At 43.3% G+C, this 18889-nt stretch overlaps 1 protein-coding gene across 3 annotated transcripts in view; it reads right to left on the reverse strand.

The window, feature by feature from the left end:
- MRS2 (magnesium transporter MRS2) overlaps positions 1–18889 on the reverse strand; it is a 34811-nt gene that overhangs the window by 1982 nt on the left and 13940 nt on the right. For 2 of the 3 annotated variants that reach the window (XM_047732362.1, XM_047732360.1), the window contains 6 exons: positions 13166–13339; positions 11418–11548; positions 10827–10943; positions 8926–9078; positions 8578–8695; positions 57–170 (listed from right to left, as the gene is read on the reverse strand). In XM_047732362.1, coding sequence (XP_047588318.1) covers positions 57–170; positions 8578–8695; positions 8926–9078; positions 10827–10943; positions 11418–11548; positions 13166–13339 — 807 coding nt within the window. The remainder of the gene's footprint in view (positions 1–56; positions 171–8577; positions 8696–8925; positions 9079–10826; positions 10944–11417; positions 11549–13165; positions 13340–18889) is intronic. The other variant, XM_047732361.1, reaches the window with a different exon arrangement.

The following is an 18889-nucleotide window of genomic DNA, read 5'->3' on the forward strand; positions in this document are numbered from 1 at the left end:
TGCAGAACCAGACGTCAGCCCCTTGACTACACTGCGCCAACCCAGACCCTTCATACCACAGGAGGTAGAGGAGCTTCTAGTTGTCGTCCCAGGAATGACAGCAAACGCCTCCAGATGAGGCCGCTTCCCATGAACATAATTCCTGTAATCAGCCAAAACACTCTGTGGTCCTAAAAGAGAACACAGAGTTTCAATCACAAAAGGTCAGGCTCCTCAGCTGTAAAATTCCCCAACTACGATTGCCCCGGAGCTTAAAGAGGCCTGGTGTTGTCCATACAGCTCTTTCCTATAGAAAGGACCTAAGAACAAAACTTGATAGCATCCAGAGAATCAGAGAATAGATCAGAAGAAAAACAAGACATAAAGGGCTTCGATATTTAAAAATCATCTATAAGCCAAACATAACCACTTTTGTGTTTCCTCCCAGTCTTCGTTTGCATGTATACAAATGTTAATAGTTGTAATCACAGAGGACATACACCAAATTTGAATTTTTTGCTTTTAGAGCCACAGTTCCCGATCTGTGAGCTGAGGTGTCCTGGGCACCACAGCACCCGAGAGTATTTTAAGTTTTCAAGGAAAACACAATGTCATCTGCAAAACAGACCTAGCTACTTCATAAACAACCTGTTAGGTAATATCACAGAAACGATGTCCTAAAAGAAACTCTGGGTCTAGTAATCCTATGCAAAAATTCCCGAGACACTAGACACTAAACATATCACGAACCAAGAAAGTTTGGGAACCTGTGACTTAAACATCTTCCCGTCATTTTCAAGCTTGTACTATCTGGCAGTGTAATGTGCACGCATCCGTAGACGGAACCACAGGCCTCCACGAAAGGAATCCCATTGCCAGCTATGCCACCGCTGGCTACCAACCACAGTCCGGGTGGCTCCAGGGACGGGGAGCTCCCCGGCCCAGGCTGGTGTGTTGCGCAAACGGTTAGCTCTCGCTGGGGGCAATGCACACCATATGAAGGAGAAACCCATCTCTTCGGAACAGGAACTTAGACCTATATCAGGAAGACAAGTGCTAACACAAGTTAAATATTTTTGGTGAACACATTTCCAGTTACCCAAAAAGAGGTGTAGTTTATTAAAAATTACATTTAAATGAGATTTAGAACAATAGATTACTATTGTCTTTGCTGTAGACTGGTTCTACAACCCACCTATGAAGAAAAATCTGAGAATGCCAAAATGTGATAAACTAGAGAGAGAAGTTCCAACCTAGCCTGAAATTCCAAACACACACACAAACTGTGGGAAGACAGCACAGGAGGAGGACCGGAAGCTCACCTCGTACGCAGGCACAAGTAGACAACACATCAGTGTAAGTAACGCAGACAATGACCTGGAGACTGACAGAACGGACTCTGCAACGAAGAAGGGGCCACATCAAAGAGGGCGGGCAGGGCAGAGACCTGGCGGGGAGCTCAGTGAAACTGTGGGGCTGTCCATGAAAGGAAGGAAGCTGCCAGCACAGAGAAGGGAGAGAACCACACTGTCACTCGGGGGAGGCTGCGTGGAAAGCTGAGTCCCCATAACATTTGGCTTTGAAAACCAGAGTGGCTGCGTTTTGTGAGTTTTTACAATCAGTAGGACTTAAAACCTGGAATTGTAGAAAATCAGCAGGCTCAACTTTAGGAGAGCAGAGAGGGTGAGAGGAAACAGAGTCCCCACCACTAAAGAGACAACACAACAGCCTGGGGAGATACAGCACAGAAGGAGCATCTGGAAAGACCTGGGCATATAGTGGGAGAGCGGCTCGCTAACCTCAGAGAGCGCTCTGGAGAAACAGAGATCGTGAGAGACTCCTCCAGGAACGAAGGACCTGCAGGTGCTGTCTCCACTGCCCCCCCCAAACACACAGTGCCTGGGGGAACTAGCACAACACCCACTGATTTGCTTACACTGCGCCCACCCGCTCACCGGAGCTTCCCATCCGCACGCTCCAGCCAGGCTGGCCTCAGTCCAGCATGGGGTCTGCGCCCCCAGAAGACCCAACAAACATTGCTAACACTGAGGCTCCTGTACCCAGTAGGGGGGTTGCATCCACCCTCTCCAAAGCAGGAGCCCATCAAAAGAAGCACCCCACTCCTGGCCCTGTGCAAGCTGCCCCCATAGGGGCCGGCACCACTCCAAAGTACCCCCTGCCCGGGGAGAGGGGAACTAACCGCACACACTGAATGTGGCCCCAACAGCAGGCTGGCCGCAGACAGCTGGTCAGACTGCGGGCCCTGCCCACCTGTGGAAGTGTCTCGGGGGACAGTGCAGAGAAGCAGTCTGCAGCTCTGCCAAACACCCGGTCTGACCCGGCTCAAGCCCAGGGTGGCCCCAGACTGACCCACTGATGTCACAGGGAGCGAACACGGCCCACAGCAGGCAAAAACAGCCATGTGGACACCTGGACCGCAGGCAAACACAGCCCAGCCACACGGTGGGCGGGCGGGGGGGGGGGGGGGAATCGCAGCACATTGAGAGAAGAGCTCTGAAGCACCAGGTTCTGGTGAGCAGGGACCTCGCCCTGCAGGCAGACAGGACCTCTTCCCCATGCGTCCACCACCTTCGAGGGCAGGAGACACAGCGGACTTTCCTAGTGCGCACACACAAACACTGAGAGGCAGACAAAATGAGACAAATGACTATGTCCCAAATGAAAGAACAGGAGAAGTTCACAACAAGAGACATAAGTGAAATGGAGATAAGCAATATGCCTGATGGAGAATTTAAAGTAATCATCAGGGGCGCCTGGGCGGCTCAGCCATTAAGTGTCTGCCTTCGGCTCAGGTCATGATCGCTTAGGGTCCTGGGATTGAGCCCCACATCGGAGTCCCTGCTCAGTGGGGAGTCTCCTTCTCCCTCTCCCTCTCCCACTCCCCCTGCTTGTGTTCCCTCTCTGTGTCTCTGTCAAATAAATAAAATCTTAAAAAAAAATAATGATAATATACTCACTGGGCTTAAAAGTGGAGGACATCAGTAAGGTCCTAACAAGGAGGGAAGAAAGAACCACTCAGAGATGAAGAACACAATAAACAAAATTAAAAATATACCAGCTGGAATAACTAGTAGCTAGAGGAAGCAGAAGAACAGATCAATGACCTGGAGGACAGAGTCATGGAAAGTAAAGTTGAGCAGGTGAGAGGGAAATAAATGATCCAAAACAAGAACAGATTTAGGGAACTCAGTGGCTCCATCAAGCGTAATAACACCCCAGAAAGAGAAAAGGAGGCAGCAAATTTATGTGAAGAAATAATAGCTGAAAACGTCTAGAATCTGGGAAAGGAAACAAATCCAGATCCAGGAGGCACAGAGATAGCCCAACAAAATCAACCCAGGAGGTCCACGCCAAGACACAGTAATTGGGGCGCCCGGTGGCTCAGTAGGTTAAGCGTCTGCCTTCAGCTCGGGTCGTGATGTCAGGGTCCTGGGTTTGACTCCTGTTCAGCACGGAGTCTGCTTCTCCCTCTCCCTCTGCCCCTCCCTCCCCATCCCACCGCCCCATGCTCACTTCTCTCTCTCAAATGAATAAATAAAATCTTAAAAAAGAAAAGACACCTAGTAATTAAAAAGGCAAAAAGTGGTGATAAAGACAGGATTTTAAAAGTAGCAAAAGAAAGCAGTTAAATACAAAGGAAACCCCACATGGCTACCAGCTAATTTCTCAGCAGTAAATGCAGACAAGAAGGGAGCAGCATGGCAAATCCAAAGGGCTGAAAGGGAAAAATCTGCAGCCAAGAACACTCTACCTCACAGGGCTGTCCTTCAGAGTAGGAGAGAGAAGAGTTTCTCAGAGAAACAAATTAAAGGAATTCATCACCACTAAACCAGCCTTTTAAGAAATGTTAAAGAGGACTCTGAGCAGAAAGGAGAGACCGTAAGAGACAGTATGAAAAGTAGGAAACATAAAAGCAGTGGAAATAAGTACACCTGTAAAAGTCAGTCAACGGACTCAAAGTAAAGGGATGTAAAGTATGACACCTAAAAGGTGGGGGTGGGGAGAGGAAAAAAGAATGGGCTCAAACTTAGGCAACCATCAGCTTAATACAGACTGCTATGCCCAGAAGGTGTTAAACACAAACCAGCAACAACCACAAACTGAAAACCAGTAATAGATATGCAAAAAATTTAAAAAAAAAAAAAAGACTCCAAGCATAACACCACAGAAAGCCAACTAATCATGAGAAGAGAGCAAAGGAAGAAAGGAACACAGAAGAACTATAAAACAACCATTAAAGAAGTAACAAAATGGCAAAAAGCACACACCTATCAACAATTACTATGAACGTCATGAACGGATCAAATGCTCCCGTCAAAAGCACAGGGTGACCGAGTGGATAACAACGCGAGACCCATCTCATGGTGCCTACAAGGGACTCGTCTCAGATCTAAGGACACCTGCAGATGGAAGGTGAAGGGATGGAGAAGCATTTATCATGCACATGGACGTTAGAAGAGAGCCAGGGTAGCATACTTACATTGGAAAAAACACTTTAATACAAAGACTGTAACAAGAGACAGAGAAGGACATCATAATAATAAAGAAGATAATCCAACAAGATATAACAAGCTGGTTGTTTGAGAAAAAAAAAAAAATAAACACAACTGAGAAGCCTTTAGCCAGACTCATCAAAAAGAAAATGAGAAAACTCAAACAAAATCAGAAATGAAACAGGAAATAATAACCATCGCAGAAATACAAAGGACTGTAAGAGAATACTATAGAAAATTATATGCCAAAAAATTGGATAACCTAGAAGAAGTGGAATTCCTAGAAACATATAACCTCCCAAAACTGAATCAGGAAGAAATAAGGAAATTTGAACAGACCAATTACCAGCAATGGTATTATATCAGTAATAAAAAAAAAAAAAACAAAAAGCTCTCAACAAATAAAAGTCAGGACCAGATTGCTTTGGTTAATTCTACCAAACTTTAAAGAAAAATTATATCTGTTCCTCTCAGACTATTAAAAAAAAAGGAAAAAGGAAAACTTTTAAATTCATTCTATGAGGCCAGCATCACCCAAATACCAAAACCAAAGACACTACGAAAAAGAGAACTATAGGCCAATATCTCTGATGAACACGGATACAAAAAAGCTCAACAAAATACTAGCAAATCAAATCCAATAATACATTAAGCAATCATTCATTACTGTCAAGTGGGATTTATTTCTGGGTTGCCAGAGGTAAAGGGGTATCACCTCTGTTGCTTACTCTCAAGTGGTTTTAGGAAAAAGAGGCTGTATATAAAGATAGAATGAGGGTGCCTGAGTGGCTCAGTGGGTTAAAGCCTCTGCCTTCAGCTCAGGTCATGATCCCAGGGTCCTGGGATCAAGCCCCCGCATCGGGCTCTCTGCTCAGCGGGGAGCCTGCTTCCTCCTCTCTCTCTGCCTGCCTCTCTGCCTACTTGTGATCTGTCAAATTAATAAATAAAATCTTAAAAAAAGAGAATGAGACAGGGAAGGTGATACATGTTGGTGATAAAAGAATGGGGGAAGGCTCCATGGCAATTCTTTGACTACTCTTAGAAGGGTCTAAAATTATCTTAAAACAAGAAGTAAAAAAAGTTTTTCCTATCCTAGGTTGATCATTGTCAATAGTAACCCCATCTACACAGGGGTAGAGACCTTGACATCTGGGGATTTAGTAAACATGTCTGAGCTGTTCTTCAGGTTATCTAGACACATAATTAGTAACTGATGAGGGACTGATCTGAATCTTGTTCTGCCGGAGCTAATCACCCTGTACTGAGCAAGTAACTGGCCACGAACCACTCACCTCCCGTCATAACTGGGTTGCTCTACACCTGGGACCGCGTGGAACTATCAGAGAGGAATTTTCAAAAATCCCTTTTAAAAATGGACGTTAAATGAGAAAATAAGTATAAAATGAAAAAAAAAGTATAAAAGTGAGTTTGTAGACTGTATGTATAGAAACACGATTCTTAACAAAAATGACCTGATCTTGTATAGAGTTCTGTAGCCACACACTAGGGAATCTGCAGAGGTCTTTAGAAGTTACCTCTGGAGAATTTCAAGGGTTGGTTTATGTTGCACAAGATGTTTTGGTTGCTTCTGAACTTTCTAGTAACTACGTGTGGGCTTAAAAGCCTCCCAACGGATGCCTAACACACTTAAATGCAAACCCTCATAGGCTCTACAAATTCAACACCATCTCCCATTCGTTTGCTCTGACCTTTCCCACCTGTCTCTGCCGGGCTCACCCTCTCCTGCCCCCACGGCCCTTGCCATTCCTTGAACAAGCGCAGCCTGTTCCCGCTCCAGTAATTCCTTGTGCGCGCGCCTCTGCTGAAAACACTTTCCCTCCGACCGTCCTGCTTTCTAGCATCACCTTCTCGGGACGTTCTTGAGCACCCAGCTTTAAAATGCTCCTTAGCGTACCTCCTGGCATCCTTCCACCCGGCTTCCTCTTGATGGCACTTACCACCAAACGTGCTCTGTGTCTCCTTCCTGAGGGCAGACACTCCCTGCCGTTTCCCTGGGGCCGAAAGCAGCGTGCACTACAGAGGAGGCACCAAAACCCACGTTTATAAGATGAAGGAACAAATGTACTGCACTGATTTTTCCTTTCACATCTTATAAAGAACGTGAAAATGACTAACACCGACTGGGCCCTGGAGATCGTCCTTGGAAGCAGTGCATAAGCCGAGATGTAGAGGTAAGCAGAAGTCGGCTGGGCAGGAGAGCTGGGAGCCAAGGACAGCTGTGGCCTGGAGGAAGCTCGAGGGGGAGGAAATACTGATGCAACACCCGTGGCGAGGGCGAGGTGGCTGGCTTCAGCGTGGAGAGCCCTGCGGACCAAGGAGTCTGGGTCTTTATTTTAAGGGCAAACACCAGTGAATCATTTCACAGAAAAGTGACCACAAGGTTTGCTGCTTTTACAGACCATTTTCCAGAAGCAAAGAGTGTCCTGATCAGAGATGACATGGGTTCAACCAGGATGGCAGCCAAAGAGACAGAGAACAGATCTTTTAAATGAATGAGGACACAATGGAATACTATTCAGTCATCAAAAATGAAATCTTGCCACATTCAATGCCATGGATGGAGCTAAAGGGCATTATGCTAAGAGAAATAAGTCAGTCAGAGAAAGACAAATAACCTATGATTTCACTCATATGTGGGATTTAACAAACCAAACAGAGGATCAAGGGGAGGAGAAGGAAAGACAAAATAAGAATCAGAGAGGGAGGCAAACCATAAGAGATTCTTAATCATAGGAAACAAACTGAGGGCTGCTGGAGGGGAGGTGAGAGGAGGGCACCTGAGGTAATGAGCACTGGGTGTTATATAAGACTGAGGAATCACTGACCTCTACCTCAAACTAATATGCTATATATTAATTGAATTTAAGTAAAATAAAATAAAAAAAAAGATTAATGAGGACATAGAGTCCACGTGTGCTGAATGCAGTGTAGTGTGCAGATTATTTTCTAGAAATCCTACGGCAAGATACTTTCTGAAAGACCACACTGCAATGATAGGAAGAGCTCTGGCACCTTAGTGTTCTCTTAATATGAAAAGGCAGCAGAGTGGAGAGTACAAGTCTTGGGCTCAGATCACAACCGTGATTTTCTAGCACTGTGCCCCTGGGCAAATCACTTCAATTTCCTGAGTCTGTCTTCTCATCTATAAAGTAGGGATAACACGTCCATCTTCATAGTTGTGACCTCACCAAATAAAGCAAGCGAACTACCAATCCTGGGAACATGAAAACTAGAAAGGTAGTCTTCTGTTAGCATGGCCTCACTGTGATCCTGCTTACCGCCACAGCATGGCATGATCCTGAGGGAGCACCGCCTCACCCTGTGATCCTGCATCATCACAGCCTCATGGTGTGATCCTGCGGGAGCACTACCTTGTCCTGTGATCCTGCATCACCAGAGCCTCACAGCACGATCCTGCGGGAGCACCACCTCATCCTGTGATCCCACATCACCACAGCCTCACAGCACGATCCTGGGGGAGCACAACCTCTTACTGTGATCCCGCATCACCAGAGCCTCATGGCGCAATCTTAGAGAAGCATCACTTCATCCTATGATCCCACATCACCAGAGCCTCACAGCATGATCCCGCGGGAGCACCACCTCATCCTGTGATCCCACATCACCAGAGCCTCATGGCGCAGTCCTGGAAGAGCAGTCTCTTTGACGGTGTGATCCTCCAAAGAGCATTCCTTCACAGTGTAATACTGTTTTGTCAAACCTTTTCTATGTGTGGTTCCATTTTTTGAGAAACATGAGGTAACCATGGCTATAATTATATTTGTGTTACAACAGGGTCTAAAAATACTGCCTGAATTTTGAATGAATTAGAGTAAACATTTTAATTCACTAGGGATGTATACATGTTAAGACTCTTTTTTAAAATCCTTTTTTTTTTTAAAGATTTTATTTTGAAGCAATCTCTACTCCCAATGTGAGGCTCGAACCCACAGCCCCAAGATTGAGAGTTGACTGAGCTAGCCAGGTGCCCCTTAAAAACCATTTTAAAAAATGATATTCAAAACAAAAAATAATCCCTAGATCACTGAAATAATAGTCTCACCTCTTCAAGGGAAGATTCCAAATTCATTCCAAAAGCAACTCCCATTAGTCCAAAGAGAGAAAGAGAGAAGGTTCCCATGGTCAACTGTAGGTTCAACCTCATCATCACATTACGGTGGCTGGAGAGGAGAACAGCTTACATCAGAAGGGCCCACTAACTATACATAGTAAATTCATGAAATCATTTATTAAAACCACATAAATTAAATCTATATCTTTAGAAAAGGACATCTTTCTATGTAGCATTTATACATGATAATGATGGTATAACTCCTCCCAAAATGACAGTTTTCTTAAAACATTCATCACTTTAGAATTCCTTTGGTTGTTCTACAGGATGCTTTCTCACCTGTCTAGATTGATGAATATGATACTTTGAGAATCATCGATCAATACCCTGAGTTCCCGTGTTGCATTGGAGAGATCCTCAGCTAACCGGTAGTAGTTTTCCAAAAGCAACTCCATCTCTTCTGCATGGTCGATTCCAGCACTGCTCTTTTCACTTCAGTTAAGAGTTAACATAATTAGCACACCCCAACACAGGCATCACCCATTTGGTACCAAAAACTGTCTAAATCCGTACAGAATACTCAACTATGAACGAAAAAGTGGCCTCGGTTTTTTCTTACTGTGACTGAGCTCAATCAGTGAGTGGCTTTACCAAGTGATCCTGAACACTATGAAGAGTAAGCGGGGGTGCGGGTTCCAGCCCGCAGGCCTGGGCTCACTGCACTTGGTCCCAGGTCAAGGGATTCTCATGCACATACGCACTACCAGACAAAGGAAAATTCTGAATGTGTAAATGCTGATGAATGAGTGCAAATTAGTGAAAATAAGGCAAAACAAACTAAAAACAAAACAAAAAGCTTTTCCTTTCCAAGGCAGATACATATGTTATTTTCATATATGAAGAAATATGTCCTTGAGTGATGGTAATAGTCATTTTGTACCCCTTTACTCATCCCCCCACCCCCTACCAAGGAGAGTTAGTGGGACTGAAGTGCTCTGTGAAAGAGTTAGATCATAGAGTACATTAGACACGGATTGGCCTAATAAAGCAAACAAGAGTTACAAATGTGTTCAAGTTTCTGCTACTATATCTGCTATATAATAGCCCTTATAGTCTTAATTTTTCCTTATTAGAATATAGATAACTAATTTCCCAAAATGCTTAAAAAATCTGTACAGGTTGTGGAAACTGTATACATTACAGAGGTGTCTCCATTAATTTCTAATATTTGTCTACAAAGAACAAAAATGAAATATTCTGAGTACTTAAAAAAATAAACATTTAACTTGATGTGCATAAGAAGAATAAATAATTTCTAATTCTGTAAGAGATAAAAGTTTTCTAAGATAGGCCATTTTTTTTTTAAGATTTTATTTATTTATTTGACAGACAGAGATCACAAGTAGGCAGAGAGGCAGACAGAGAGAGGAGGAAGCAGGCTCCCTGCTGAGCAGAGAGCCCAATACAAGGCTCGATCCCAGGACCCTGGGATCATGACCTGAGCTGAAGGCAAAGGCTTTAACCCACTGAGCCACCCAGGTGCCTCAAGATAGGCCTTTTTTAAAAAAAAAGATTATTTATTTATTTGACAGAGAGAGAGAGAGAGATAGAGATAGATCACAAGTAGGCAGAGCGGGGTGGGGGGTGGGGAAGCAGGCTCCCTGCTAAGCAGAGAGCCCGATGGGGGGGGGGGTTCAATCCCAGGACCCTGAGATCATGATCTGAGCCAGAGCCCGATGGGGGGTTCGATCCCAGGACCCTGAGATCATGACCTGAGCCGAAGGCAGAGGCTTTAACCCACTGAGCCACCCAGGCGCCCCTAAGATAAGCCTTTTCTATATCAGATCAAAGTTACAGAATATATGCCAGTGTCCTATCTTCCTCCACCCCGCTTTCCCTGCCCCCATGTGAGTCTCTTTCCCGCTCTCCCACCGCACTCCCCAGGCTAAGTTATTCGGGTAGATGTGTCAGCCACTTTGGGGGTCAGGCCCTTGAAGATAAAGGTAATGGCGTTGTTTGTATTCATCACAGCCCAGCGCAGTGCTAGGTACACAGCAAACACTCAGTATATCCTCATTACACTAAACATGCATATGGGCAAATGTGAAACAACTGAGGATAAAAAGTGCCTGTATTCTCTACTCTGGAGAAAACGTTACATTCTCTAAGAAGAACCATCCTGAAGAAGACAGAAGACTGATCCTAACAAGACCAGTGACAAAGCAGGACTCCAGACTTACAAGACTTGTGGGTCACTCCACTTCGTGAGACAGAGCTCCTCCAACAACTCCTCTTCATCCAAGATCTCCAACATGGATTCTTTGAAAATTTTAATATCTGTTTCTAACTCCGACAAACTATAAGAGTAGTTGTATATAAATGATCAATAACATTAACTTATAAACACTTTTCCTATTAAAAAAACATAACTTTTTAAAGTATCTTATCAAGTAGACCCACTTATACATTAATGGTAAACACCGACTTGTAAAAGAAATTTTTGATAATTCACCATGCACTTCAAGAATCAATTTCCATCCAGAAATAAATTAAAGACCCTGATATAACATTTCATGCAAAAACAGCTTTTCCATAATCATTAGTCTATGTGCCCTTGTTAGCTCAACTTCTCACCTAGGCTACCTTCCGACTTCAAAGCACAGAGAGAAAACCATTACCATTAGCAAAACTAGTTGGTATTTTTAAAACAGGGAATAATCACACTGATTTTGTATCTGAATTAATGCTATACATTTTCTATTAGGACTACTAAAAGAAAAGCTTAAGATATTTTTGTCTATCTCCCAAATTGGTAGATCACCCATATTTACCTTTTGCCATTTTGTAGTAAGATGTGCAATTTGCTTCTGTCTACAGAAGAATGTTTGGGATCCACTAAAGCTTCCAATGTCTCAAGGATCAGTGGCTGCAAAATGCTAAGTTTCCCCTGAAGAGTGCTGATCTAGATAACAACATGACCTTTCATAAGAATCAAAACAATCTTTTTAGAATACTCAGGATCAGTGAATCCTCTGATTAGACACAGAAATCTGTAATAGCTAGGCAGGCTGGTAATGCTTCAGAACGTGGTCACTGCTGAAATGCCTATTTCAGATGATTCATAAACTAGATCCACCAGGTTAAAAGATAACCATGCATGTTACCAGGCTTCCATTTGGTTGACAGGGAATTAACTCTCCTAAGAGTCTTCCCCCACAAACATTTATTATGAAAGGAATGCAAGGCTGATTAAAACCTGCCATTTCATGGTTAAAACACATACTTTACATTTGGTAAACAATACCCACGTTCTTCGTAAACAGAACACAGTTCAAAATTCCTATGAAAAAGATTCTTCAAAACCCAAAACATAACTTGGGACTTGAAAAATAAACCAGTGTCAAGTCAAAACTATACTACTTATTGTTCAGGCATTCAGCAGGAAAGCACTGATACAGGCTATACCTGTTGTTAAACTATTGAAATATTCCCGTACCAGCTGGCAAACAGCATTAACAGAATTAAGCAGTTAATTAGTAAAACAAACGAATGGCATAGAAGCCAGCATGCACTATTCATCTCAGCCTGAGCTCCTGAGAGCTTAGCCCACGCAGCCTGCCACTCACCACTGGCTGCACCTTCCCTCCTTTCCCTCCCCTGCATTTTCCCTGTTTAGTAACTGGGCTCCAACTGGTCACCATCTCCTGGGCTGGTACTAGCCAGTGCTTCTGCCTCACGAACCCGAGCGAGTGGGGGATGTAGCCATTTCCTACTCCCTCGGTACAGCAGGGGAGACAAAAGAGAAGGGTCCGGGTCCATCCAGTCCTCAGCCACTGCAGGTCCTCTTCGCCTGCTTCCCTCCCTCCCTCCACTTGGCACGCTCTAAACCGACCGCTGCAGGCAGCCAGCTCCTGAACAGCACTGCACTGACCACTGGGGGGTAAGAAAAGATAATGAACCATTTTGTGGGGCCAGGAGGGCAGTGACCATTGTTGTTCAGGACCCGATAGGGTCCCTAGACACCCAGGAATGATCTACATAATAGGGGAATCACTGGAAGAATTATCCCTGGTTCCTATGTCAAAGTAGGTCTCCAACAGTGGCATCATGTAGCTGCCTCCAAAGACTGTACCCACAAATCAGAGTGACGGGGAAAGTATGAGAATGATCTATGTTCACCGTATGTATGCAGTTTTACAATATTCACTTTAGTTACAGAATAATAGAGAATATTTAAAACTTTTTTGATATGATGTTAAGTATTTTGAATTATCACCCCTCAAATACAATTATCAAAACTATACAAAGGACTGCCAACTTAAAATGTGCTTAACTGAATGTCATAATATGACTCTCAAAGAGACTCTATAAACTGTCCCTAGAGACCTCAGATCTATTTGATTGGATCGTATAGCTTAAGAATTAAGTACGTTCTTCACACAGGACCCTCAGAGAACTTTTGTTGGGAGGTAGAGTATGGTTAGGGATGGTGTCATTGAAACAATACCAACTTGTCTTCCTACTCAATGGCATTTTAAAACAAGAAAAAATTCAAGAAGCAAAATAAAAACAGGCTTACCCAATATTGTAGGAGTGCTTCTATAGCCCTAAACTCAAAAGGTAAAGGGTATGTGACAAGTTGTCCTTCTCCAGCCAACTGAGAAGGGAGTTCCCGGAAGAGCCATTGCTCTAAATTTAAATTACGATAATCTAGTATCAGAAGACACTCTGGAGTTATCACAGCTTTCAAGTACTGTAAAAAAAAAAAATTATACATAGGTATATACATGCACACATACATGCATATAAGCAAGCTGTATAGCTATGGGAAAAGAATAACATTCATAAAATAGGGTTTAATACTGCTTTAATTCTGGATTAACCCTAAACCAAATCACTATTAAAAGAAAAAAGAGGGGCACCTGGGTGGCTCAGTAGGTTAAAGCCTCTGCCTTCGGCTCAGGTCATTATCCCAGGGTCCTGGGATCGAGCCCCGCATCGGGCTCTCTGCTCAGTGGGGAGCCTGCTTCCTCCTCTCTCTCTCTGCCTACTTGTGATCTCTGTCAAATAAATAAAATCTTAAAAAAAAAAAGAAAGAAAAAGAAAAAAAGATATTCTTTAAAGAAAGGAAGCCTAAAATATATGTACGTCTACCTCACTCTCAACACAACTGGAATTAAGCTACATATCAAGACTTCCAGGATATCAAGAGATATCCAGGATAATCAGGAGAACACAGGGAACAAAGAAAATTAGACAAGGTATTCCTTTTTTTTTTTTTAAAGATTTTATTTATTTATTTATTTATTTATTTATTAGAGAGCACAAGTAGGCAGAGCAGCAGGCAGAGGGAGAAGGAGAAGCAGGCTCTTCGCTGATTGGGCAGCCCAATGCGGGGCTCAAACCCAGGACCCTGGGATCATGATCTGAGCTGAAGGCAGCTGCTTAACTGACTGAGCCATCCAGGCGCCCCAAGGTATTCTTAAGCCATATATTTGGTAGACTTTTAGAAAAGATTTAGATTAATCATGACTACTTTGGCTGAAATGTAAAAGTTGCCTTTTTAAACTGTCACCAAAACATATTAAGCTAATCTGAAATTATAAAGACAAAACATAGCCTTAGTACTCTAATTTAGGGAGCAAGAAATTAGAAATTTATACTGAAGAGTGGCATCATTTAAGTTAGAAGAGTAGCCTGTGGCCTCTGTATTAGTAATATAAAATTAGAGATTTTTCACATTTTTCCACAACATATTATGAAAATTTTTAAACATAAAAGTTGAAAAATTATCCAGTGAACACCTATAAACATATCATTAAGACTGTACAAATAACATTCCTCTAAATTCGCTTTATCACACACTTCTCCCTTCATCAAAGAGATAATTTTTAAAAAAATGATGAGGGGAAATAAAAAAAATATTTTAATTCCAATATACTTAACAGAGTGTTGTGTTAGTTTCAGGGGTACAATACAGTGATTCAACACTTCATACATCACTCGGTGCTCATCACAAGTGCCCCCCTTCATCCCCATCGCCTGTTTCCCCCGTCCTGCACCCACCTCTTCTCTGGTAATCATCTGTCTGTTCTCTAGAATGAAGAGTTTGTTTCTCCCTATGCTCTCGTCTAGGATTTTTATGGTTTCAGGTCTCACATTTAGGTCTTAATCCATTTTAAGTTTATTTTTGTGTATGGTGTAAAAAAGTGGCCCAGTTTCATTCTTTGGGAGGAGGCTGTCCAGTTTTCCCAGCACATTTATTGAAGAGCCTGCCTTTCCCCATTGCATATTCTTGCCTGTTGTCAAAGATTAACTGACCATATAAACATGGGTTTGTTTCCGGGTTTTCTAGTCTATTCCTCATCTATATGTCTATTTTTGTACAATTACCAGACTGTTTTGACTACTACAGCTTTGCAATAGATCTTGAAATCTGGGACTGTGATGCCACCAGCTTCGTTCTTTTCTAAGACTGCTTTGGCTATTTGGGGTCTTTTGTGGTTCCATACAACTTTTAGGATACTGTTCTAGTTTTGTGAAAAATGCTGTTGGTGGGAGGAAAAGATGGTGGTGGAATAGGACACTAGGCTTGCCTCCTCCCACCAATACAACTTAGGTAACTATGAGACCATCCTAAATACTCCAGAAATTAATCTGATGACTGGCAGATCAAACTCCACAACTAAAGGTAGAAGCGAGACCACAAAAAAGAAGACAGGAAGTATGGAGATGCAATTTGTGCCCGCTGTGGTGGGGAGGGAGCCGTGGTTTCGGGGAAAGACAAGAGGCAAACTAGCATGGGGAAAACAAATCCCCACAGCAATTGGTTTGAAAAGCAGGAAAGCCTGAATTTTGTGAGTTAAAGCCTGGGGCTTTTTAAAGGTCAGCATGCTTGGAGCATAGAGGACACTAGGGCAGCTCCTAGAGAAAAGGCAGGGCAAACAGCAATCTGAAGAGCACCTGGGGCACACAGTGGGGAAATGTTCGCTGTTCATCTTGGCAAGTGCCCCAGAGAGGCAGCATTCATGGAGAGACCACTCAAGGGCCAAAGGAACAGACAGACACCATTTCTCTCCCCTGCCCCTCAGCATCAGCACTGAGCTGCCTGCAGAAACCAGCCTAGCAGCAACCCTCATTACCTAACTGCTTACACCAAATCTCACCAGCCCACACGCTGGAGGAATGGTCATCTCAGTCCTGCCTTTCTCAATCCCGGCACAGCAGGCTCCCTACCTCAGAAGACCAACCCAAACCCCTGCTCATCCCGCACTTCCTGACCCAGGAGTTTTACAAGGCCCTGGTTTCCATGGCAGCGGCAAGAGCTCTCATTTCACAAGCAGACCAGAGAATACCTAGTTAAAATGTGCCACATTCAGGCCAGAGACTAAACACTGTCCACAACAGGCAAAGAAAGCCTCTCCAGATGACTGGCCTGAAGGATAAAGTGGCCAGGACACAACAGCAGAGCTCTGCCAGCACACACTGGAGATACATGCAGAAGTGCCACGCTCTGGGAAACAGGGGACACTATATTTCAGGGCACTATAGGACCTCTTTTTCATAAGGCCATTATCTTTAAGAGCAGGAGACATAAATGACTTTGCTAACACGCAGAGATAGGCACAGAGACTTAGACAAAATGAGAAGTCAGAGGAATTTATCCCAAATGGAAGAACAGGACAATGCCACAGCCAGAGATCTAAGCAAAACAGAAGTAATATGCCTGATGAAAATTTAAAATGATGATCATAAGGATACTCAATGAACTTGAGAAAAGTGTGGAGAATATCAATGAGATCCTTAATGAGATGAAGAATAATAAAGAGATAAAGGGACCAATAAATGAAATAAGAAACATTTCACTTGATGGAATGAAGAGAAAGCTGGAAGAAGCAGAGGAATGAGTTAATGACCTAGAAAACAGACTAATGTAATCAAGCTGAACAAAAAAGAGGAAAAAGAATTATGCAACAGAAGAACACTTATGGAACTCAGTGACTATCAAATGTAATAACATTCACCTTGTAGGAGTCCCAGAAGACAGAGAAAAGAGAGTAGAGAATTTACTTGCCGAAGTAATAGCTGAAAACTTTCCTAATCGGGGAACGAAACAGATACCCAGATTCAGGATACAGAGACCTCCCAACAAAATCAACAAAGGCACAACCACACCAAGACATATTGTAATTAAAATGGCAAAATATAGTGATAAAGAAAAAAATATAAAAAGCAGCAAGACAAAGATGATGGTAACATACAAAGGAAACCCCATAAAGTTATCAGATTTTTCAGCAGAAACTTTCCAAGACAAAGGGGTGGTATGATATATTATCCAAAGTTCTAGATGGGAAAACCTGAAGTCAAAAATACTTTATCCAGAAATGCTATCATTCAGAATAGGAGAGCAAGAGTTTCCCAGAGAAACAAAAACTAAAGGAGTTCATGACAACTAAACCAGTCCTGTAAAAAATATTAAAGGAGAATCTCTGAGTGCAAAAGGAAAGACTAAAAATGACAGTATAAAGTTTAGAAACACAAAAGCAGTAAAAATGAATATATCTGTAAAAAAAAAAAATCAGTCAAGGAACTCACAAATTGAAAGGATGAAAAATATGATCCCATATACCTAGAACAAGGTGGGAGGGGCAGGGAGAGTGGTTCCAAACTTAAATGACTATCAACTTCATAAAGACTGCAATAGGTATAAGATGTTCTATACAAACATAATGATGACCACAAATCAAAACCAATTATAGATATGTAAAAAAAATAGAGGACTCCAAGTATATCACTAAAGACACCCAGCAAACTAGGAAAAAAGACAAGAAAGGATCAGAGAAAATCTTGAGAAACAACCTCAAAACAAGTAATAAAGTGGCATAAATACATTTCTACCAAATTACTTTGAATGTAAGTGGACTAAACATTCTAATAAAAAGACATAGGTTATTAGAAGAGTTAAAAAAAAAAAAAAAAGACCGATCTATCGGCTGCTTACAAGAGACTCATTTTAGACCGAGACACAGATTGAAAGTGAGGGGATGGAGAAGCATCTTTTACGCAAATGGAAAAGAAAGCCAGAGTAACAATAACTTATACGGGAAAAAACAGACTTTAAAACAAAGACTAGATTCCGAACACCTAAAAATCCAACAGGAGATGGAAGAAAAGAAAAGCAGCAATTCTAGAAACAGAAAATTAACCACTTTCTGAAAGGCAGGACCTGCAGAGAAATGAATCCAAAGCAACGGGAAGATAGACTGCAGGGGGAGGGGCCGGCTCCCAGCAAGTGGCAAAGCAACTGAGCACAAAATCAGAACTTTTAAAAGTCTGCTCCACTAGAAAGACAACTATCATATGATCTCCCTGATATGAGGAAGTGGAAATGCAATGTGGAGGGCTTGGGGGTGGGTAGGAAAAGAATAAATGAAACAATATGGGATCGGGAGGGAGACAAACCATAAGAGACTCTTAATCTCGCAGAACAAACTGAGGGTTGCTGGGGGGAGGGGGGTCGGGAGGGGTGGTGGGGTTATGGACGTTGCGGGGGTGTGTGCTGTGGTGAGTGCTGTGAAGTGTGTAAACCTGGCGATTCACAGACCTGTACCCCTGGGGCTAATGATACATAATATGTTTATAAAAAAATAAAGAAATTAAAAAAAAAAGTCTGCTCCACTGAGGGACAATGCTCCAGGGGCTAAGCCAGGGTGAAGCCCATGTGGGAACAGTGTGATCTCAGGTCCTGCGGGGCCACAGAAAGATCGGGAGTGCCTGAGTGTCACAGAGCTTACAGGTATTAGAGCAGGGAAGCCAGCTCCAGAGACAGAGCCAAGGAGTGAGCGCTCAACTCGGTACCTTAAACTGTGATCCATGGCACAGTCACACTACTGCTCTGAGCAGGGACCCCAGAAGTGGCAGATCCGGGGACACCCCCCTGGAAGAGCAGTGCTGGGTTTAGAGACTCCAGGCAGGGCTGTGTGCCAGAGACAGAGATGCTTGGTCACAGGCTGGGTAAGCTCAGGGTGCGGCTGGAGGCCAGGGAGACAGGAGTGATTAAGCACTTTGCTCTAAGGGTGCACTCAGGAGTGGGGCCCCGAGCTCTCGGCTCCTCCGGGCCGGAGACTGGGAGGCCACCATTTTCATTCCCATCCTCGGGAACTCTATGGAAAGCATTCAGGGAACAAAAGCTCCCGAAATTGAACCCGATCAGATTACTTAGCCCCACCCCTGGCAAAGGTGGTGCAATTCTGCCTCGGACAAAGACGCTTGAGAATCACTACAACAGGCCCCTCCCCCAGAA

Source organism: Lutra lutra, chromosome 6 (assembly GCF_902655055.1).
Source record: "Lutra lutra chromosome 6, mLutLut1.2, whole genome shotgun sequence".
In the NCBI taxonomy this organism is placed as follows: Eukaryota; Metazoa; Chordata; class Mammalia; order Carnivora; family Mustelidae; genus Lutra; species Lutra lutra.